Below are 25,069 nucleotides of genomic sequence, written 5' to 3'. Positions count from 1 at the left end.
ACAAATCCAATGGCTGCAGATGTCTGGAGGACATGTCGTGCGAGGAGCATAACAACAGGGATGCAAGGAATAAAGCATTTTTTCAGTTTTTGACAGATGCATAAAGGTTTCATGCAGAACACAGAAAGAGTAAAAAGCATATGTTTTACGAATAAAAGTCCGTCGACCTACCGTATTTCGATTTTTAGATTTTATTTCCGATACTTATAGGAAATTAAATCTAGAAACGGAGATGTATCTGAAATAAAATCTAAAATCCCAAGTACAGACAGTCGATGGACGTTTATTGATTGTTAGAGGTGTTGAAAGCCTATATCCAAGCCTTCTGCTATGAAGTAAACAGCGTAGGACGCTTTTTAGAGTTCTTATCACTTGCTACAGGGTGTTTCAAAAATGACCGGTATATTTGAAACGGCAATAAAAACTAAACGAGCAGCGATAGAAATACACCGTTTGTTGCAATATGCTTGGGACAACAGTACATTTTCAGGCAGACAAACTTTCGAAATTACAGTAGTTACAATTTTCAACAACAGATGGCGCTGCAAGTGATGTGAAAGATATAGAAGACAACGCAGTCTGTGGGTGCGCCATTCTGTACGTCGTCTTTCTGCTGTAAGCGTGTGCTGTTCACAACGTGCAAGTGTGCTGTAGACAACATGGTTTATTCCTTAGAACAGAGGATTTTTCTGGTGTTGGAATTCCACCGCCTAGAACACAGTGTTGTTGCAACAAGATGAAGTTTTCAACGGAGGTTTAATGTAACCAAAGGACCGAAAAGCGATTCAACGGACTGGGAACGTGGTGGATGAACGTGCTGGAAAGGTAGGGCGACCGCGTACGGCAACCACAGAGGGCAACGCGCAGCTAGTGCAGCAGTTGTTCCGACAGCGGCCTCGGGTTTCCATTCGCCGTGTTGCAGCTGCGGTCCAAATGACGCCAACGTCCACGTATCGTCTCATGCGCCAGAGTTTACACCTCTATCCATACAAAATTCAAACGCGGCAACCCCTCAGCGCCGCTACCATTGCTGCACGAGAGACATTCGCTAACGATATAGTGCACAGGATTGATGACGGCGATATGCATGTGGGCAGCATTTGGTTTACTGACGAAGCTTATTTTTAGCTGGACGGCTTCGTCAATAAACAGAACTGGCGCATATGGGGAACCGAAAAGCCCCATGTTGCAGTCCCATCGTCCCTGCATCCTCAAAAAGTACTGGTCTGGGCCGCCATTTCTTCCAAAGGAATCATTGGCCCATTTTTCAGATCCGAAACGATTACTGCATCACGCTATCTGGACATTCTTCGTGAATTTGTGGCGGTACAAACTGCCTTAGACGATACTGCAAACACCTCGTGGTTTATGCAAGATGGTGCCCGACCACATCGCGCGGCCGACGTCTTTAATTTCCTGAATGAATATTTCGATGATCGTGTGATTGTTTTGGGCTATCCGAAACATACAGGAGGCGGCGTGGATTGGCCTCCCTATTCGCCAGACATGAACCCCTGTGACTTCTTTCTGTGGGGACACTTGAAAGACCAGGTGTACCGCCAGAATCCAGAAACAATTGAACAGCTGAAGCAGTACATCTCATCTGCAAGTGAAGCCATTCCGCCAGACACGTTGTCAAAGGTTTCGGGTAATTTCATTCAGAGACTACGCCATATTATTGCTACGCATGGTGGATATGTGGAAAATATCGTACTATAGAGTTTCCCAGACCGCAGCGCCATCTGTTGTTGAAAATTGTAACTACTGTAATTTCGAAAGTTTGTCTGCCTGAAAATGTACTGTTGTCCCAAGCATATTGCAACAAACGGTGTATTTCTATCGCTGCTCGTTAGTTTTTATTGCCGTTTCAAATATACTGGTCATTTTTGAAACACCCTGTAAGTTCTTCATTTCTTCTGTGTCTGCTGTATTTATCAGACGATTTTCACCAACACCATTGGTAGTCTTTCTTTTTCCGGTTTCAAATGAGTTTCTTAATCTCAAAGGGAACACCTGTTACGCTACAAAAGTAAATAAATTAATAAAGTTTACATTGATGGCTTTTATTTATTTTCCGTTACCACAACGTACTTCCTCAGGCAACTATAAATGAAGTAGCAGGTTTCATAAATCATTTTAGATAGAATTTGAGGTTCAAATGGCTCTGAGCACTATGGGACTTAACATCTATGGTCATCAGTCTCCCAGAACTTTGAAATACTTAAACCTAGCTAACCTAAGGACATCACACAACACCCAGTCATCACGAGGCAGAGAAAATCCCTGACTCCGCCGGGAATAGAACCTGGGAACCCGGGTGCGTGAAGCGAGAACGCTACCGCACGACCACGAGCTGCGGACAGAATTTGAGGTTCTCGTAACTTGTGCTAGTGGCTAGAAACCTAATGTAGGGAACAGCCTTTCCGTGCAGTTTACATCCTTTCTATTTGACTTTATTCTTTTCATTAAGAAAGTGATTTGATTATGTTCAGCAGCTCTGAAAAGCATGTTCCATCCACTATTAGATAATCACGAAAGTCAGCGGCTCCCAGCTCCTTAAGTAACAGAGTGTGGGTCGAGATTCTCTCTTTGTATAAGCCACTTCTTTGCCTACAGTTTTCTCTCAGATTTTGGCGTTTGTTACGTACCTTTCCTTACTGATGGAACAAAATTTGGAAGAAATATTTAGCTATTATAAGAAGGTACTCAATGCAATTAAGAATGGTTTGCTGTGGGAAAGGTAAGTCGAAAGTGCGATGGCAAGATAATGTTGCCAGTATAACGTGTATCAAGCAAATATGAGTGGTTGTGAATAACGTAGTCAGCGTCTTCTGTACCATACAAATGCCATCGCATTTGCCTATATATCCAACACAATCCAGCTGCAGACCCAACAAGAATATAACAATACGATGCACTGGCCATAAACTGTTTGATTAAAATTTCCTTTTATTTTGAATCTCTACTATGTGCTGTTTTGCCTGTGAAGCCATTTTAGTTGAGTCTGAAATTCATGGCAGGTGTAACGTAGTTAAAATACAAATGTAAAGCAGCCATGAAGTGTCTGATCGAAAGGATTAGAAATAAAAATAAAAAGGGAAACTACAGGTCATAACTGGGCTGACACACATCTCTGGGCTATTATCAAAAACTTCGTCTAGTCATACATCGTTAAAATGTGCACTCGTTGTCATAAAAAGAGCTGCGCGCAGAAGGACAAGGGGGATTCTGATCATTACTATGAAGTATCGCCATGCCATTGCGCTACATGGTCACAAAACGTGCATGTTAGTATGGCGTTGATCCGCTCAGTTGTGAATACTTGCGTGCACACGTCACAGCATGGAGCTGTACAGGTGTTGGATGTAATCCTGTGATACTCTGTCCCATTCCACTTGCACCAGAGTGAAGAGCTCCCTCAGACTGGTGGGTGCAGGTATAGTTCTGATGACACTCTGCATGGCAGCCCACACATTCTCGATTGGGGAGAGATCCGGTGATGTGGCTGGCCATGGCGGAGTATCCACAGCTGCAGGGCAAGCTCGGGAGATGGGGACGAGCATTGTCCTGTTAAAATAGGACCTGGGCGTGGGCGAGCATGATTGGCAGAACCACTGGTTTCAGGATGTCCTCCAAGTACCGTATGGCTGTTATGGAGCCCCTTAGGAACACTGGCAGTGAACAAACACCCTAAGATATTGGTCACCACACCATCACACTAGGATAGCGGAGGTGAGATTGGAGATCAGAACCCGCTCTTCGTGGCGCTCTCCAGCGTGCCTCCAATCACTGACCTGATGGTTATTGCCACCGAGTCAGAAACAGTTCTCGTTCACAAAGTATGACCCACTGCCAGTTTGCAGGGACCCACGCTCGTCGAAGCTGACCGAGGCGATTTGGGAGCGTCGCTGCAGGTTGTGAATGGGAGGCATTATAATGGTTGACTTGTGGCAAGCCCTTCCAATGTAACTGGCACTTACGAGAAGATGCATAGAAGACAGGACAGCCTCCTGAATGGGCCTTTTTGTTGCCATCACATCTTCTCGCTCGAGGCAGATAATCGATTGGTGATCCCTCCTTGTGGTGCATGCCAGATATATAGATCCTACATTTTGTGCATGTGTGCCTTCCTGTACCCGTAGTTGCCAAGAACATGCAATGATGGCGCTCATATGAAGGACGCGGTGCACAGTAGGACGGTACGACCAGTCAGCATCCCGCAACCCCACACTGCGGCCCCTCTCACAGCCCTCTAGGTGGGGAAACTGCTGTGGAACGTGTCCCCTGGGCACAGTGCAGGTCCAGGTCGTCGCACTGGTGCGTATGGACATTTGGAGCCCTCTTATATCAACTCATGGTCACAGGGTCACGGTCCGATCCATGCTACCTGAATGCACAGCCGAACCCGTAATAAATTAATCAATAGCATAACTGATTCTGTGCGGCATACCCACCAAGTTTACAGTAGATCCTTCAGGTTCTACTGGATGCAGCTGTTTTTGTGATGATGAAAACAAAATGAGTGTAAAATGTTTTGCAGACAATGGCTTGTGACTGGTGGCCGCTCTTTGGGTCGCTGGTGCTGGTCGCAGGCACGCTGGCTTTCCTCTGGTGGCGCCACTACTCCAGGAGGTTCGCCAGAGCCGGGGTCCCGTACACGCCACCGCTGCCCGTGGTGGGGAACACCCTGGACGTTGTGCTCAACAGGAAGGCCATGGCGGACATAGTAGTCGACGCGTACAGACGTTTCGAACCGCACCCCTACGCTGGGTTCTACACTTTTGCGAAGTCTCTGGTCTTGTTGAGGGATCCTGATCTCATCAAGTCCGTCACAGTCAAGGACTTTGACCACTTCACTGACCACGTGGACTTTATGAACACCGACGAGGATACTCCAGTGCTACTGCGGATGTTGTTTCTCATGAAAGGTAAGGGTCTGGCTACCATAGCTTTGTATCTATGTACTAAGTTTTATTTTCGAAGCATCTTGTAATGGACGTTGTTAGACCTGCAGTTTGAGCTGTGCCATTGTTGCAGAAATTAAATGTGTGGCTCTGGAATGAGGAGCCTTTGTAGCATAAATGAACTGTATTCTAATATATCTCATAGCAACACATTGAGACATTTTATGTATTAACAGACAGGAAACGGTTTTCTTCCGAAATCGAAAAGAACTTGTAAATCAGGTATATTTACTTTAACCAACCAAGAGAAAGTAAGTCATTTAACGTCGACTGACGGAAAAGAAAACTGCAGTAATCAAAATCATACGAAATCATCATACCCTCTATCATCTTTCAAATACAAAAAGATGTTATGTGGACATGTGTCCGGAAACGCTTAATTTCCATGTTAGAGCTCATTTTAGTTTCGTCAGTATGTACTGTACTTCCTCGATTCACAGCCATGATTTCACACGGGATACTCTACCTGTGCTGCTAGAACATGTGGTTCATGCGCGGTGGAGCTCCTGCACATTTCAGTCGAAGTGTTCGTACGCTTCTCAACAACAGATTCGGTGACCGATGGATTGGTAGAGGCGGACCAATTCCATGGCCTCCACGCTCTCCTGACCTCAACCCTCTTGACTTTCATTTATGGGGGCATTTGAAAGCTCTTGTCTACGCAACCCCGGTACCAAATGTAGAGACTCTTCGTGCTCCTATTGTGGACGGCTGTGATATAATACGCCATTCTCCAGGGCTGCATCAGCGCATCAGGGATTCCATGCGACGGAGGGTGGATGCATGTATCCTCGCTAATGGAGGACATTTTGAACATTTCCTGTAACAAAGTGTTTGAAGTCACGCTGGTACGTTCTGTTGCTGTGTGTTTCCATTCCATGATTAATGTGATTTGAAGAGAAGTAATAAAATGAGCTCTAACATGAAAAGTAAGCGTTTCCGGACCCATGTCCACATAACGTATTTTCTTTCTTTGCGTGTGAGGAATGTTTCCTAAAAGTTTGGCCGTACCTTTTTGTAACACCCTGTATACATGTACGTAATTTGCACTAAGAATGACGCAGATAGTTTTTTTTACGTGTTTTTATGTCGCAAAACACAGCATCGATGTTGATAACAAATAGACTGGAGGAAACATATAGAGAGAGAGAGACAGTCAGTTGATCGTTGTTGTTTGATGTCTTTTTATAAATTTAGGCGATGTACGTTGTCTACTTTAGCATGACTGAAAGGATGTCATAATAAGAATTTTATAGGTTGTACCATTGAAAGACAACTGTCTCGTTTATTTTTCTAACAGCCAAAATAATATTGAACAAAAATAACCGCAAAGTGAGGTAACATTTTCCATAAGGCATAAAGAGAAGTACGCCTCCCATCTAACTTCTGTAGGACAGATCGGTGTAAGGCTCAAACGAAACCCACAACTACGAGTGTCAAAGTACTACAGAAAGGAACAACATTGCTTTTAAAGGTTTAATGTAATACTAATATAGATTCAGCGACACGGACGAGACACTGCTTGCCCATATAAATTAGTTATTCTATGTCTATGATTCCGAATTTGCACTTAAGAATCAGACTTTTTTGTTCCATCACGATATACATGGATACAATTTTAATGATGTTAGGTGCCTCATGGTCCGACTTATCGTGGTAAATCTTCAAACCGGTGTCCGTCCATCGGAATCACCGTCGACAACGACTTACGACTGAGTGACGTGAAAACTTTATTGTTTCCAACGGAATAGCATCACGGGCCTACTCAGTCTGCTCTCTAAGATCATCCAGTGTGTGTGGTCTCGCAGCGCAAACTGTGTTCTTGAGCGTACCCCTCAGAAGGAAGTCTAGAGGAGTTAAATCTGGAGATCGGGCGGGATACTCCATACACCCTCTTCGTCCTATCCGTCTGGCAGGAAATGTACGGTTGAGAAATGCTCTCACATCCAGGTGAAAGTGAGGTGGCGCCCCATCCTGTTGAAAGTAATAATCTTCATTTACAAACACAACGCTGAGACCAGGAAACAGCATTCCCAACATTTCCAAGAACGAGTCGCCCGTGACACTGTTGCCAAAGAAGTGCGGCCCGATTAACCCTCTAGAAGACGGACCACACCAGACTGTTACTCCTGGTAGTTTAATATGCCTTTGCTCCGTTATGTATGGATTCTCCCTGGCCCAGTACACGCAATTATGGCGGTTGATTGTTCCATCAAGTTTAAGCGTCGCTTCATCTGACCACAGAAATCGATCTTGGTAACGTTGCTCTTCTTCACATCTGTTAAAGAACCACTCACAAAATTCGCTTCGCCTATCAGAGTCATCCTCGTTAACGGCATGCAGAAGTCTTGGAATGCAAGCCTTAAAGTTTTGAGGACGCAAAATTCTACGAACACTGCTTCTGCAGATCCCAGTCTCATGAGAGCATTGCCTCACAGATTTCTCCGGGGATCGTGTGTGTGCCTGGATTACTGCATCGCCCAACACTCCTATTGTCTGTTGAACTTCTCTTTCGTCCGCTATGTCCCTTCTTCATATCGTGCACCGTTCCTTCGGCTTTAAACTTATCTCTCTGATTTTTGTAATTGTTACTCTTGTTGGTGTTGGTGTTCCAAATTCAACTCTCCAACGTCGGCGTGCCGCACTCACATTCTCTGTTTTCCAGTAACACTTTAGCACACATTTCCGTTGTTCAAACGATAACACCATGTTTGCTGACGATCCCAAAACAAAAGAAAGCATTGTTATGTTTTTCACCGTCTTCTAAATTATTACTCATAAACATTGTATTTATGTCTCCTTTAATTAAAGAAATATTCTGTTTAAAAGAGTGTATACATTATTTTGAGACACACTGTATTTCTCCGTTACGAGGTTCGTCTGCATCATATTACCACTCGCTTTTGTGACACGAACTGACAAATCATTTTAAACAGACAAGTAGATTATGGACACAGTTAAACAAAGAAATGAGGGATGGCTGACAGGAGGCGCTTATTTTTTATTTCTGTTTCTTGCTTTCAGGAAAAGAATGGCACGAAATGCGGACGACACTAAATCCTGCGTTCACATCGAAGAAAATGAGAAACATGTTCGTGTTGATAACAGATATAGGGCAGCAGATGGTAGATTACATAACAAAGGAATGTGACAAAGTCGAAGGTAAGTAGTCCTGGCTGTATCCACATTTCGTCAGATTTCTTTTCACTCATCTTCAAGTTTCGTAATCCATGTCTGTGCTATTGTATTGTTGTTGATGTACACTATCAGAGGAAGGAAGCCAATGAGAAATGTAGTTTTATCGTCTTCAGTGTGGCGATGAAAATGTAATGAATTTCCTCTTATCTATAATTTAAGGAATTCTAAACCATTAAAAGGCCTGAGTTAGTGGGTTGTGTATATTGCCGGGTTCCAGTCGGTCGGATCTAGCGTCGTCTGATACTCGTCTGCAGCCACAGGTGTGGTGCTGAAAAGAAGTGCAAGCAGAACCGAACTGTGGTTGTGTGACAGGACCGTGACTATTCATGAGACAAGTAAGAGGCAGGAGGGTTAACGTTACTGGTTACAGAGTTAAAGTCATGTTTCCTGCAGGGCTGTAATTTTTTGTCAAAAATTAAAACTTGTGTACATCACGCCTGGTCAGTGTAAATAAATATTAATTGCTTTGAAATATATCTTGCATCCTCCGCGGAATCATTGTTTGAAGCTTTGAAAAGTTCGCCGTGGTTGTGAAACGGACAGTAAAGAAGTACAATGTTTGCGGTCTCCATAATCGTCCACAAGAAGATCGCATCATTAAAAAATTGCTAATAACTTTCAGAAATACTTTTAGATACCCAGTTCTTCGTCAAAAGAGTGTTACATAATGCTCGACACAAACAAATTTAAAGTAATGTGCGGAAGCAGAGAGGAAGACTCGATTTTGTTTGGTTGCATCGTTGCGGATCAATCACTCGTGACAGTTACAGCTGTCAGACATGCGGAGGAGCTTGAGGTGGAGTGCCCATGAAGATCCAGTCACGAGGGAGGCTCACGCCTTACTGCGAATCAAGCAAACAATTACAGTGATCTGTGGCTCAAGGTCTCAACTATATTTCAGTTGTGTTAATCAGCATGAGAATCTTACCAGATGTGACTAACAGGAAGGGTGGAGATGGTTCCAAGAATATCGTTCGTATGTTTCCCGTTAGACAGCAACGTCAACATGTTCATAAGTAAGTACATTTCATTTTTGTTTTTAGAAGATATTCTACATCCTTGAGGAACCCCTCACGATACATCAATGGAATGGAAGGTGTATCTGTAAACCTAATTAATAATACCACAGTTATGCTCAATATATTCCACGGTTAAACTCTACAAGTAGAGAATGTACGTCACAGAGAATCCTTGATCTTTGAAAGGTGACACAGGCAATGTACAGTAAAACTGATCGATCCTGTTGAACTGAGACTTGGATTGCCTTTGTGAATCGGCTTATAAGATTTCCACTTACCTGTTCTGTGCAGTTCTCTCGATGATATCATTCCTCATAGTATGTAATGCGACGTAATGGAAACTTTTGCATCTGCAAAAAATCTATGTAGCTACGACTGGATGTGCGTCTAACAAAACTACCTTAAAGCCGGGGTTCCATGACAATTCCTTCATCGATAAACACTGCAAAATCGTTCACAATCACTCAGTTTGATGCGCTTAATTTTACAGGGTCAACGCACATTTTCAACTTCAAAATGGTTCAAACGGCTCTGAGCACCATGGGACTTAACTTCTGAGGTTATCAGTCCCCTAGAACTTAGAACTACTTAAAGCTAACTCACCTAAAGACGTCACACACATCTATGCCCGAGGCAGGATTCGAACCTGCGAACGTAGCGGTCGCGCTGTTCCAGACTGTAGCGCCTAGAACCGCTCGGCCACTCCGGCCGGCGTTTGAACTTCGAGAACATCCTTGTTGTTGTAGTCTTCAGTACAAAGACTGGTTTGAAGCAGCTCTCCACACTTTGTTGTGCAAGTCTCTTCATTTCCAAATAAATACAGAAACCTATGTCCTACTCAACCTGCTTACTGTAGTCATCTCTTGGTCTCCCTCTACAATTTTTAACCCTTCATACTTCCCTCTGATACTAAATTGGTCATCCCTTGCTTTCTCAGAATGTATCAGTAGTAGGTCGCTGCAGGTTCTAACCAAGAATTCTCTGATATCAGCTTCAGTGTTTTCTTATCTGCGGTGTCATATGATAGTTGAGACAATTGCACATGTTAAATTTCACTGACAGTAGCATCAGAATTTTCTTATCTTGTAGGTTATTCTGGAAATCATGACATCTTTCCACGTGCTGAGGTCAAGGGTGGGAGGAGCTATTCAGTCTCCCTGAAAATATCTGAACTGCAGAAAAATTCCTCGACTACATTTGCATTACTGACTTCAGAAAATTCCTTTAAGCACTGGCTCCCCAGTCTTCACATTGGTAACTTTGATTTGCAGCTATATATAATTCACCACGGAATAGTGGAACGACTAGGCAACATTTATCTCTATAAATGATTGAAAACCAACGTTTGGTTATAAAATGTAAATAACGGAATAGGAATCCTTATTAGTTGGAAATGAGCTTTTTAAATAAATTACTGTCAAAGAAACTCTGAAGACGTTAGTGAAAATAAATCAATTTTCACATCCTACTTGCTGCTGTCACCAGCAGATTGCCACACTGTAGAGAGCGCGTGCTGAGCACCACCAGCAGGTGACCTCTGCACCAGGCTGATAGATGTCTACACCGTTAGAATCGTCCTTAGGTTGTTGGTTGTACAATGAGTAAGTAGTTCTCACTGTTATCAACTGAAGGCTCTACAGTAAGAAACGCAAGAGAGTCAGAAATTACTTATTTTGCAGAGTTAAGATGCTGTGGTATTCTAAAATGTCTGGAAAATACATTGGCGCCACAAAAAGTGCAATGTTTACACCTAGAATCCAGGGCTTAGTAGAGGCTAATACACGAAAAAACGTTGTAAGACTCAAATTAGTTAATCAGATGTCAAATGTCGCATTTAAATCGCAAGAGATTTGTAATCTCCCCTACCACAGTGCAACAACAGTATCCTTTACCATAATATTCGGTCCCTGCCCACCCACAAACTCCTCTACCTCCACACCCTCAATCGACACCGCGTAGATGCCTTCATCCTAAATGAAACCTTCCTCCAACCCCATAACTCCGTCTCCACAGCCCCTTGCACCCTCCACCGCACCGAATAACCCACTCCCCCTGGCGTGTGGCGGGGTTTCAATCGGCCACCTCAAGCACCTCCCGGCTCAGCCCAAACATCTCAACAAACCTGCTGAGCATCTCAGCCTCAGCCTCTTCTTCCCTGCCCTTACTGTCACTTGTGCCACCAACTACATCCACCCTCGTACCCCCATCCCTTACGATTTGCTGGCCCACATTGACCGCACCTTCTCCACCTACATAATTGCCACAGACCTCAATATCCACAGCCGAGCTCCTGCCAAACTCCAGTGGTGGCATCAGTTTATCACCACCCTCCACGGAGACCTGGTTGCCCTCCCCCAACACATCTGACCCGAATCCAACACCACTCCTGACATGATCCTAGCCTCTCCCAACGTCCTTGGGCGCATCACTGAGGAAGTCCTTGACCTAATTGGCAGCGACCATGCCCCCCTCCTCCTCACTATCTCACTATCTCCTCCTAAAGTCGTCCACAATTACTCCTGTGCCAAATGGGATGTCTACTGGGACTTCATACACTCCCAGGTCGAACACCACGACCTTACCCGCCAATCTCCTGAAGACATCTCCTGAGCTGCTGCCTTCCTCCACCAGCCCTTGTCTGATGCCATAGCCACTCACATCCCTACGAAAGCCATCCACCCTCACCACCACCACACGCCATCCTTCTCCTTCATGAATCCCGTCACCTCTACTGCTCCTTCCTCCACACTCGTGACTGTGACACACTCATCCGCCACTGGCAATTACAATGGCACATCCACAACTTGCTTACTGTGAAGAAACACTGTGCCTGGCGACAGACATGCACACAACTCAACGCCACACTCCCAATAAACTCTTACAAGTATTGGTCTGCTTTCCACTGCCTTACTGGGAGCCACCCTATGCTCCACTCCTTGATAACCATACCTTTCCTGGTAGCCTCAGTAAGGCGAACCATATTGCCTCGTACCTATCTGATGTGTTTTCCATTACAGATGATTCCCAATTTGATTATTCCCTTTTCCTTGACATTATAGACCACACAGATACCTTCGCTTCTCCCCTTGCTCCTAGGTTCCAGTACTTGGGCCACACACCACCATTCAAACTTAACACTCCAATCACTACACAGGATACTCCGCACTAAACGCAACACCGCCCCCTGCCAAGACCGTGTTACCTACCCCCCATCTCAAACACTGCCCTCCCTCCTTCCTTGCAGTCCTTGCCACCTTGTACAACGTAATCCTTGCCACCGGCTTCTACCCCGACTTGTGGAAAACCTCCCATATCCTGATGTTCTCCAAACCCAACAAGCCTCCTTCTGACACCTCTTCCTTTCGCCCTATATGTCTCACTTCAGAGTTCAGCAAGCTCTTGGAATCCATCCTTACCTGGCACATCCATCACTACCTCCACTGACACCACCTCCTCGCCAGCAGCCACTGTGGCTTTCAACCTTCCTTCACTACCGACGACCAACTCCTACACCTCACTCATCTCCTCTCCTTCCACCTTAATTCCCGTCGCCCCGCCATTTTTGTCTCCCTACACCTCGAAAAGACCTACAACCACATATGGTGTCCCGGTCTCCTGTTTAAACTCAAGACCATGCCCATCCTATTAATTATGTCTGTCTGACTGCCTCTTTCCTCTCCCACTACCCTTCCTATGTTACCGTCCATAGCGCCAATTACTGCAACTTCTACCCCTCCATGGGTCTGTTAAGTCTGTTATCTACATAGTAAATTGTCTAAGTTCGTCACTGTAAGACATGGTGACAAGATGGAGCTATGTTACCGTCCATAGCGCCAATTCCTGCACCTTCTACCCCTCCATGTGTGTACCCTAGGGCTCTGTACTCTCCCCTCTCCTCTACCTCCTGTACACAGCCGATATGCCCCAACCCCCCCCCCCCCAGTCCACCCCCTGCAGTATGCTGATGATATGACCTTCCTTGCCTTCACTCCTACCTTTCAATAGTTCCAATGCCTTCTTCAGAATCCCCTTGACCTTCTTGCCAGATGGCGTAACCAGTGGCTCTTAAAAATCAATCCTTCTGAGACCCAGGCAAACATTCTAGGTCATACCACTCGCTCCTACCAGCTCCTTGATTTTTCCCTTTCCATCTGCACCCGTTCTGTCCACTTCTCCCAAACCCTCACCCACCTTGGACTCATCATTGACCATCACCTCAACTGGATCCCTCATCTCCACTCAATCCAATCCAAAGCCCACAACTGCCTCCATCTCCTTAAACTCCTCTCTGGCTGGACATGGGGGTTGAACCCCTCTACCATCCTCCACACCTACAAATCCTTAATCCGTCCCATCCTCTCTTATGCCAGTCCCGTCTGGATATCTGCCCCCGCCCCCCCCCCCCTGCCACCCAAATTCTGTAAGTCCCTTTAGGTCCTTGAGCACCATGCATTCCACCTCACCTTACATATACGCCTCCTGTCCCCCACATGGATCCTTTATGACCTGATTCCTTTCCCCCATCTGCTCCTTTTCCTCAAACATATCTGAGTCCTCTACAACTCCTGCCAACTTGATACCCCCCATCCCTTAGTTGCTCCTCTCCTCCCCAACCCCTGCCCACTGCTGCGCCTTCACCATCGTGTCCCTCCTACACTCCACCTCTACACCCTTCATCACCTCTCCCATGGTGGCTTCTGTCAACTCCCCCTCCCGGATGATGCCCTCTCTCCCTCCATTTATCCCTCCTATCATCTCTGATCCTCACTTCCCCCTTTCTCCCTCTGTCCTTTTCCTGGGCTCCCTCTGCCCCCCTTCCATACTGTTTTCTTTTCCTGCCTACCCTCTCTTTAACTCCTTTCTCTCTCCTGAGTCGTTTGCTTTCCCCTCCACTGCCTTCCCACTCCTTCTCATGTCTGCTCTGCCCTCCCTTGTCTGTGTCGTCTCGCTTCATTGGCTCCCCCTTTTTTACTTTTCCTATCCTCCCCCCATTCATTCCTCATCTTTCTGGGTCCTCCCCACCCCCTCCCATATTCATTTGCACTCTGTAGTGTAATGTTTTCCGTGAGTGTTCAGTGTTGTGCGTCCCCCCTTTTTAAGTGTTGTAAACAGAAACCAGACTGCCGTCACGTTTTTTAATTGTGCCCGTCTCATTACTACGTGTTTTAATCAGCATCGCCCCCCCTTTGGTTTTTATATTTTCATCGTAACTTCTTCACCATGTTCGTTTTAAGCAGTCACAGTTTTATCACCTGTTTTTATTGTTATATTTCCTCATTATGTTTTTTAACTTTATCTGTAGGCTGCAGAGGGATTATAGTTTTCTCAATGAGTATGCCGGTAGAAGTGCCTTAACATTTGCTTTACCAACACTAGAAGTATCATTGGAGGTGGTGGCGGTAGCAGTAATGGCGTCTGCACCATCAGACAGTTCCAGTATGCAGTTCATCAGGGAATATTGTTTGGGCTGGATCCAGCATGCACCAATCTGGGATATTGTTCAGAGCCAACCCTCCTGCACCAGGGAATGTTTGGGGTGGATCCGTCTAAGCAATAATTAATGGATAATGTTCAGTATGGATCGAACAATGTAGTGTCCAAAAGGTGGATCTTCCTGCATTAGATGTGATACTGCAGCTGCCGCCACCTCTGGTGCCACCACCACCACCACAGCCTCCAGACACACCCCCAGCAGTGGTGTAGGGAGCGTCAAAGCACTTCCACCGCCATTCAAATCGAGGAAACTACAGACGCCTTGGCTATTGTGATATAAACGTATGTTACAGATAGTTGCCTGCTTCACTATCTTGAGACACACAGACAGCAATGTCTCTACTACCAGTATGTTGATCATGTGATCATTAACTTGGTTATCTCGCAAGCATTGGGTAGTTAGGTGACCGAAATATGTACATTAATAACTTGATGAGATCCACTCTCTAGGCGACGCTCATTGAGAAAATCTATATCTCGATTCTTACAAACTGTAATGTATCTACTACTACATTTCTCATGTGATTGTTAAGTTGAAAATTCCTAGGTAGTTCTGCATATCTATGAGTGACAGCAGATGCCTTGAATATCTGCACCGCTGGTTATAACTTGTTGTACTAGCATACCTGGATGAGGTGTTGCTTTACTGTCTACCAGTAACAGAACGTATATTGGAACAGGTATGCTGGTTGCTTGATGCCTGGTGCATGACACTGACACCTGATGCATGACATATGATGCTCTACACATGATGGCTGATACATGACGCCTGTTGCTTGACGATTGATGCCTAATGCCTGATACATGACGCCCAACGCCCGACGCCTGACAATCGAGAAACTGACGCACATGCACACAGAATAGTTCAACTGAGCTAGAACTTTACAGTTACACAGCAAGTATAAGCAAATTTAAAAGAAATGAGCGCAAGTTCACGTGATCGGAAGGAGCACAATCTTTGATCTTTAGAGTGTGAAGGCAACCATCTGTGGTAGTGGAAAGTACTAACATGTCTTCCTCCATCGTGCAAGAAAAGACCGACCGACGAGCAGTTTGGTTTCTGGTTATTACTGGAGACCATCGACGATCTTGTTACTGATACGCGTAATACAAATTGCACCAAACATGACACGCATATTAACAGGAAGAATTTAAGTGTGCTTACAACTCTTACAGAACCACTCTGTGATAACATTACAGTTGTTAAAAACTATGATTAAATAGATTGTCAGGAGCAATTAGAGAAGGAGCAATCCGTAATGTTTAAGTCTGTTATCAACGTAGTAAATTCTCCAAGTTCGTCACTGTAAGACATGGTGACAAGATTGAGCTATCGTTTCTCCTTCACGAGAACGACAGCGTGACAGCGAGAGGAATAGTGGAAAAAATCGGCAAGGAAGCACTGTAGCTATACCATATAAAGAGGTTTGTCTCAATCCTAACCTCTCAGAAAGAAACCAAGTTTTAAGAGAGGTTGGGATTGAGACAAACCTTCAGTTTAAGAAAGAAATCAACAAAACGTAATTTTAGCTTATTACATCAGCACAGAAAATTATTGGTTAAGAATTTTCTGCAATCATCAGAAATTTCAACTCTACCCAATTTTAATGCAGTCAGTGTGAAATGTCAGCTATCTTTATTGCATCAAAATATTCGAGGACTGAGAAATAAAAATTAATGAATTAACTCTCTGCATAGATGAACTGTTGTTATTGCGGTCTCCAGTTCAGAGCCTGGTTTGATGCAGCTCTCCATGCTACTCTATCCCGTGCAAGCCTCTTCATCTCCCAGTACCTACTGCAACCTACATCTTTCTGAATATGCTTAGTGTATTCATCTCTTGGTCTCCCTCTACGATTTTTACCCTCCACGCTGCCCTCCAATACTAAATTGATGATCCCTTGATGCCTCAGAATATACCCTACCAACCGGTCCCTTCTTCTAGTCAAGCTGTGCCATAAATTCCTCTTCTCTCCAATTCTATTCAATACCTCCTCATTACTTATGTGATCTACCCATGTAATCTTCAGCATTCTTCTGTAGCACCACATTTAGAAAGCTTCTATTCTCTTCTTGCCTCAACTATTTATCGTCTAAGTTTCACTTCCATACATGACGACACTCCATACAAATACTTTCAGAAACGACTTCCTGACAGTTAAATCTATACTTGATGTTAACAAATTTCTCTTCTTCAGAAACGCTTTCCTTGCCATTGCCAGTCTACATTTTATATCCTATTTACTTCGACCATCATCAGTTATTTTGCTCCCCTAATAGATAGATGAATTAGAGTCTGCAAACACAGGTAACGTAATCTTAACTTGAAAGTTCTGTAACTTAACTTAAAATTTCTGTACCAGTGGTCACATGATGTTCAGAGCGGCAGATTATGTCACCTGGGTTTGCGGATAGATGAATTAGAGTCCGCAAACCCAGCTGACTTAATCTGCCTCTTTGAACATCATGTGACCACTGGTAATGTGTTCATTGTAAATTAGTATTGTAGTAGTTCAATTATATGTTTATTAACTTATAAATAAGAAAACATTTTTTAATTTAGTAAATGAGTGTTTGTAAAATGATGTTTGTAAAATGATTCTTTCACATAGTATTCATTAAAAATATGACGATCATTCCACTTGAGACCTATGGAAGGCACATTAGCTAATTTGCTTCAGTTGTAAATATTAGTCATGTATTATTGTTTTTCTGACATGTTCTACATCCTGAAGGACTTCCTCACTACGAATCAACTGGAATGAAAGTAAATCTAATCTAATCTAATCTAGCCGACGTTAAAGTTGGTGTTATAACGGAAGAACTATTTGGAATATAGCAGCAGATTAATGTAAACGACTGTTACCTGTTGTATTTGGACATAATAGAAGATTTTGCCGGGATTTTTATCAAAGTAGAGATGTGCGACAACATAACGCCAAACCACAACTTCTACATAGAAAGAGTTGTTGCCATGGAAACAGCAGTTTGATTGTGGACAATGATAAGCTACTGCAGTAGAATGCTTGACGTGGCTGACGTCCAGTTCTAGAGTAAAGATACATTATAAATTTATATGTCCAGGAGCAGACAAAGTTATTGGTAACCACGTTATATATATTGTAATGTGCCTGGACACGTGACTATGATAAACTTTAACGTCTTCCTTGGCTAAGGAGTATGAAATTACCTGGCTACAGGCTATAATATACACTACAGAATGGATCGTGTGTTTGATCGCGTACAATTATTTAAGTGTATTAGACTCTAACAAACGGCATTTACGATATGTACTCTGTACCGATCACGTTCTTGTGGTGTCAGCTAACAAATAACTTACAGAACAGCTGTTGTGTGGTGTTTAACAACATTCTGCTGTTCTTCTGGAGTAATAACAATACCCAAAGATTGACTGGTGTGCAAGTAGCCCTTCCTGACACTCAAAGCGGAGAAAATCTTATAAACTATGCCCTATCGGCACACAGTTTTAATGATCTGCTTGTAAATTACGTGGAGATTCTTAACACTGGCTCCAACAAAGACAACGTAAGCATCACGTGAAGTGCTGTATTAAAACAGAGAAACATGTTTCTCTCAGTCCAGGACAGTGTTCTCCACGATACAGGCAGACAGAGATATCGCCGAATTAGGACTGGTACCGCAAACAGTGTTATCTCAATCCTAAGAAAAGGAGTAAATATATCGCACAGACTTCACCATTCCCCATTACGGAAATGACACCTTTAAGTTCAGTTACTGTGGTGTGTGTACGGAAAACTGGAAATGGAAGAGATCGAAACCAAAAAATGAAAACTGCAATATATGGGCGAAGACGACTGCCATAAATGAAGTATATAGACAGCAAATGGAAAAAGAATAAGCTATTGCAGATGAGCGGATAAGGCTTACATGTTGCTAAAAAACACCGTGAATGGCGAAATTTGGCTACGACTGGGGAATATAAAGCATCTACAGTGACCCACTACTTGTATCCTAACAGCTGATCCAGTCTTTTAGTCAAACTATACCACAAATTTCTTTTTTCACCGGTTTTATTCAGTACCTGCTCATTGATTACCTCATCTGCCTGCCTAATCTTCAGCATTCTTCTGTACCACCACACTGCAAAAGCTTCTCTTCTCGTCTTGTCTGACCTGTTTATCGTTCACTTTTCACTTCCAAACAAGACTATTACCTTCAGAAAAGACTTACTAGCGCTTAAATCTATATTCGATGTTAACACACTTCTCTTCTTCAAAAACGCCAGCCTACATTTCATATCCTTTCTGCTTAGCCCATTGTCAGTTGACTCGACAAATAGGAAAACTAATCTACCACGTTAAGTGTCTCATTTCCTAATCTAATTCCGCCAGCATCGTTAGATTTAATACGACTACAATTCATTACATTTGTCTCGCTTTTGCTGATGTTCATCTTATATCCTCATTACTAGACACTTTCCATTCCGTTCAACTGCTCTTCCAAGTCCCTTGTCCGTGACAAAGGTACAGTGTCATCGGAAATCTTAAAGCTAGCATTTCTTTTCCCTGAACTTTAATTCCTTCGTCAAGTTTCTCTTCGCTTTTGTCTAGTGTCTGCTCCTTGTACAGATTGAATAACGCAGGGGATAGGCTACAACCTGTCTCACTCCCTTCTCAATCGCTGCTTCCCTTTCATGTCCCTCGACTCTTACAACTGCCAATTGGTTTCTGTGCAAGTCGTAAATAGTGTTTCGTTCCCTATGTTTTACCTCTGCTACTCTCAGAATTTCAAAGAGAATATTCCAGTCAGCATTGTCAAAAGCTTTCTCTAAGTCCACAAATGCCATAAATGTAGGTTTACCTTTCTTTAACGTATCTTCTATAAGAAGTCCTATGCTCAGTATTGACCAGTATTGCCTCTCGTGTGCCTACATTTCTCAGGAATTCAAACTGATCTTTCCCGAGATTGGTTTCTACCAGTTTTTCCATTCTTCTGTAAATAATTCGTGTTAGTGCTTAGCAACAATGACTTATTAAACTGATAGTTTGTTAATTTCCACACCAGTCAGCATCTTCTTTCTTTGGAACTGGAATTACTACATTTTCCTTGAGACCTGAGTGTTGACCTGTCTCATACCGCCTGAATTGCTTGGTGCGCAACAGGAATCACGAGAAGACTTCGTTCAACATTGGAAGGATTTGTATTTTGTCAGTACAGTTTTAACCATGATTTGTTTCTTATTACCATTAGTTTACCATATAGTTTAACAATACTGAAGTATCTTTAGTGACTCTTAGACTGCTCCTAGTACTTATTATGTTAAAAGTGGATACTAATAATTTATATTTGATATCGAAAAATTAGTAGTTTCCACATAAATTTCAGTGGTCCCCGGCATTTAAGATCGTTATGTCAGATAGGTACTGGAGACCTAGAAACGACGGAGAGGCTCCGCCCCGCCGTACCCCTCAGTGGTTCACCATCCTACAACAGGCCACAGCAGTCCACCCACCCCACCGCCGCCCCACACCGAAACATAGGTTATTGTTGTGCGGTTCGGCCCCCAGTGGACCCCCTGGGAACGCCTTATACCTGAAGAGTGTAGCCCTAGTTGTTTGCGTGGTGGAATAATTACGGTCTAGGTGTACGTGGAAGTGATGTTTGCGCAGCAGTCGCCAACACAGTGTAACTGAGGCGGAATAAGAGGAAACAGCCCGCATTCGCCGAGGGAGATGGGAAACCGCCTTAAAAACCGTCCACAGGCTGGCCGGCGCACCGGACCTCGTCCTCCCGCTCGGGAAGCAGTATTAGACCGCGCGGCTAGCCGGGCGAGACCTCTCACGCTTAGGTCGGTTCCTCATCCAACTAGCATACTTTCAGCCAGTCTCCCTGACTGCTTTCCAACGATGGGAAATGCTTGCTTGCTCTTCGCTACTATAGCGTCACTGTATCACTCGCTGGCAGGACATCTTCATCCTTAATCGCCGTATCTATCTAATCTACGACTGTCTCGTGTAACACCATATTTAAAGCCTTCCAGTTGTTTCATATCTGTCTTCCCCACTGTCCTTGTTTCGCACCCTTACAGAGCAGTGATTCCAATATAATTTTTCGAGTATCTTTTTCTGATCTCTTATTTTATATTTCTGTTTGTTGGTAGACGTTTCTTTTTATAGAAAGCCCTTTTGCCTCTCCGCTACGTCTTCCTTGCATTTTTCTTCTTCACCTGTTCTGTTTCTGAGTTAACAAAATTTACCCATCCCTTCAAAAGCATCTTGTCCAAGTTTAACATTTAATACTGCATGTTGTCCTTCTGTTATGTATACCACAATCGAAGTTTCCTTTGCGTTTATGGGCACTTTATGGGCACCAGCTAGTACATATGTTCTTTCATTAAGAGTCTGGGGCAGTTCAGTCACTTTCACCAATTTCTGCTATGCCATCAGGAAATAATATTATCGTGATTTTCTGTCCACGACAAACAGCTCTTCAATTCGAGATAGTGTGTTACTTACCTCACTGCCTCTTCTACGCTGAAGCGCAAAAGACACTGGTATAGGCACGAGCATTCAAAAACAGAGATATGTAAACAGGCTGAATATGGCGCTGCGGTCGGCAACGTCTATATAAGAAAATCAGTGTCTGGTGCAGTTGTTAAATCGGTTACTGCTGCTGCAATGGCAGGCTGTCAAGATTTAAGCGAGTTTGAATGTGGTGTTACGGCCGGCGCACGATCAATGGAACACAGAATCTCTGAAGTGGCGATGAAGTGGGGATTTTCCCGTACCACCATTCCACGAGTGTGCCGTGAAAATCAGGACCACGGTAAAACATCTGATCTCCGACATCGCTGCGTACGGAAAAAGATAAGAACGGGACCAACGACGACTGAAGAACATGATTCAACGTGACAGAGGTGCAACCCTTCCGCAAATTGCTGCAGATTTCAGTGCTGGGCCATCAACAAGTGTCAGGGTGCGAACCAATCAACGAAACATCGTCGACGTGGGCTTTCGGTGCCGAAGACCCACTCGTATAGCCTCGATGGCTGCGCGACACAAAATTTTAGACATCGCCTGACCCCGTCAACACCGACATTGAACTGTTGATGACTGGAAACAAGTTGCCTGGCCGGACGAGTCTCGTTTCAAATTGTATAGAGTGGATGGACGTGTACGGGTATGGAGACAACTCTATGAATCCATGGACCCTACATGTCAGCAGGCGACAGTTCAAGCTGATGAAGGCTCTGTAATGGTGTGGGGCGTTTGCAGTAGGAGTGATATGGACCCCTGATACGCCTAGATAAGACTCTGACAGGTGACATGTATGTAAGCATCCTGTCTGATCATCTGCATCCGTTCATGTCCGTTGTGCATTCCGACACCCCACACGTTAATAATTGCTACAGAGTGGGTTCAGGAACACCCTTCTGAGTTTAAACACTTCCGCTGGTCATCAAACTCCCCAGACATGAACATTATTGGGCATGTCTGGGATGCCTTGCAACGTGCTGCTCAGAAGAGATCTCCACCCCCTCGTACTCTTACGGATTTATGGAGAGCCCCGGAGGATTTATGGTATCGATTTCCCCCCCAGAACTACTTCAGACGTGAGCCGAGTCCACGTCGCGTCTTGTTGCGGCACTTCTGCGTCGCTACACGATATTAGGCAGGTGTATCAGTTTCTTTGGCTCTTCAGTGCACCTGTTGTATTAGGACTTGTTCCCGCTCCATTCACGTAAGGATCGTGGAAGAATTAATTTTTTAAATTCCTCTGTGCGTGCTGTAATTAATCTTATTAATATTATGGGTGCCGTAAGAGTGGAATTGCAGTATATTCCTAAAGTCGCTATTTAAAGCCAGTTCTTGAAATTTTGTCACTAGACAATCTCGGGATAGTTTCCGTCTGTCTTCAAGAGTCTACCAATTCAGTTATTTCAACATCTCAGTGACAGTCTCCTGCATCTCGAACTAAATCCCTCAATCCCTGTAGACAGCTGTACTCTGATTACAGCCCAAAGAGAGACGGCCCAGAGCTTCAGCCTCTGGACTGTCAGTATGCATGTACCCATGCATGTACTGGTTCCGCACTTCTCTGAATCAGTTCAGATGAATGCTGACACGGTTCTTTTGAAGTGGACTGTTTCTTATAACACTTGTCCAATCCAAGCTACTGCTCTAACTTCCACAGTGCGAGAACAGTAATTTCCAATGGCTGTTGGCAGTGATTCCTTCAGAAAACCATTAACTCGCTTACAAAACTGGTGGTGGTAGACACGTGCAGTAGGCTACGGTACAGGTCCCCGCTGTCCTCTACCGCGTCACGTCAAGTGCCGAGATCACGTGGTCTGCACAGTGGTCGCTGTGATAACAAACAGTGTCGTTTTCAGTTTACATGCTTACAACATACGTGGTAGCCAGTCTCTTGTTCAAGACGTTCACTGTAAGCTTGGACTAAGTTTTAATCTGTAGCTGGATTTCTTACAGCAGTAGGACGCACTTGGGTCTTGTGTAAGGGCTTGCCACATTTCACAGTGTTCATTCTTTGCATAACTGTCGACAACCAGAGGCCAGAGCACACTCCGTAAACTAGACATCCTTACTACTATTATGCACGAAAGCTCGTTTCCCACTGACTGAACTACGCTAATACTTGTGAAAATTGTGAGACCTAGAATGACTGTCGTGAATGAATCCAGAGCTAAAAACGTCTGGAAGATTGCATCAGCAATGAAATTGTCATGATAAATAAGTCCTTCACCCTCGTCTGTTCCCTCACTGGACCATATCTTGGTTTTCCTCTGTATCCTAGGAATTCCCACCAATGGTCTCTCCGTTGCTCACTGAAGGAAAATTGGTTTTTGACATTACAAGTCGATACCTCACACCCACAATACAGAAATGGCAATACACTTTGCTGGTAATCTTTCCTTTTCAAACACAGAAATCTTTGGAGCAGACAGTCTCGGCGGATTTCATCGCTGAAATCTGGTTCAAAGGATTTCTGGTCAGATGAGTATTGGGTATTATCAACAGCAGCAGAAAATGCTCTAAGCACTATGGGTCTTAACATCTGAGGTCATCAGTCCCCAAGAGTTAGAACTACTTAAACCTAACTAACCTAAGGACATCGCACACATCCATGCCCGAGGCAGGATTCGAACCTGCGACCGTAGCAGCAGCGCGGTTCTGGACTGAAGCGCCTAGAACCGCTCTGCCACAACGACTGGCGATGAGATCTTCTCGGGTGTATCAGTCAAGTCTTGGCATTCTGTTATCGAAACGTTTCTCTGAGTTTCCTACTTGCCATCTGCAAGTAAAGTGTGAGTTTCGTATCCGGTTGGAACATTTATAGCTGCCTGACCGCTGACTCCTCTGCCAAGGACCCAACACGTGGGACAATCACTTGTCTCCGAAAGAGATATCTTGGCCATGGTAAGGGGACACTCAGAGTAGGGCGAAAGGAGGGCTGGGCGTCGAGACCTGGTGGTAACCGCCTGTTCCGCCCGTTACCTCTGCTGCTTTCAGTTCTTTGCGTTGCACACATCCTATGTGCAGCTCAGTTGGCTACCAGTGTCCTGGTTGACACGTTCAGCAAGCACTCTTTCATTACTGAATCCTAGAAACACTTGGTGTGGTACTTCACCCTTGTTTGTTCAAATCCAAACCAATGACCTTCGTTGATGCTGCGCTCTTCGAATGCATACTTGTCTATTGGGACCAGGAAAACGCTCCCCACATGTTCTGAATGGCACTGCAAGATGCATCGGTACCTCTGGCCGATGTACTGCACGTCACACTCGCAACTGATGCTGTAGGCACCAGGTCCTTGTAGCCCTAGTTGGTCTTTGACCGGTGCAAGCATATTGATAAGGAAGGATAGAAATAATTATTAAGGCCATACAAGAGATTATAGGAAAAAATTTGTACATATTCGGATATAAGAATTCTTTATTTTTATCACATTACTGGCTGCAGAAATAATTAGATTATTCGGACACTGATATAAATTTCAAGTTAAAATTAAGCTATGTATAAAAAATACATAGTCCCCCATTCGGATCTCCGGGAGGGGACTGCCAAGAGGGAGGTTACCATGAGAAAAAGATTGAATAATCAACGAAAGGATAACGTTCTACGAGTCGGGGCGTGGAATGTCAGAAGCTTGAACGTGGTAGGGAAACTAGAAAATCTGAAAAGCGAAATGCAAAGGCTCAATCTAGACATAGTAGGGGTCAGTGAAGTGAAGTGGAAGGAAGACAAGGATTTCTGGTCAGGTGAGTATCGGGTATTATCAACAGCAGCAGAAAATGGTATAACAGGTGTAGGATTCCTTATGAATAGGAAGGTAGGGCAGAGGGTGTGTTACTGTGAATAGTTCAGTGACCGGGTTGTTCTAATCAGAATCGAC

At 44.2% G+C, this 25,069-nt stretch overlaps 1 protein-coding gene across 1 annotated transcript in view; it reads left to right on the top strand.

Moving 5' to 3' along the window:
• The first annotated feature begins 4,543 nt into the window (after positions 1–4,543).
• LOC124794838 (cytochrome P450 9e2-like) overlaps positions 4,544–25,069 on the top strand; it is a 74,440-nt gene continuing 53,914 nt past the window's right edge. The window contains exons 1-2 of the mRNA XM_047258503.1: positions 4,544–4,928; positions 7,989–8,126. Coding sequence (XP_047114459.1) covers positions 4,544–4,928; positions 7,989–8,126 — 523 coding nt within the window. The remainder of the gene's footprint in view (positions 4,929–7,988; positions 8,127–25,069) is intronic.

Source organism: Schistocerca piceifrons, chromosome 4 (assembly GCF_021461385.2).
Source record: "Schistocerca piceifrons isolate TAMUIC-IGC-003096 chromosome 4, iqSchPice1.1, whole genome shotgun sequence".
Taxonomy (NCBI): domain Eukaryota; kingdom Metazoa; phylum Arthropoda; class Insecta; order Orthoptera; family Acrididae; genus Schistocerca; species Schistocerca piceifrons.
This window is presented reverse-complemented; position numbering and strand designations above follow the sequence as displayed.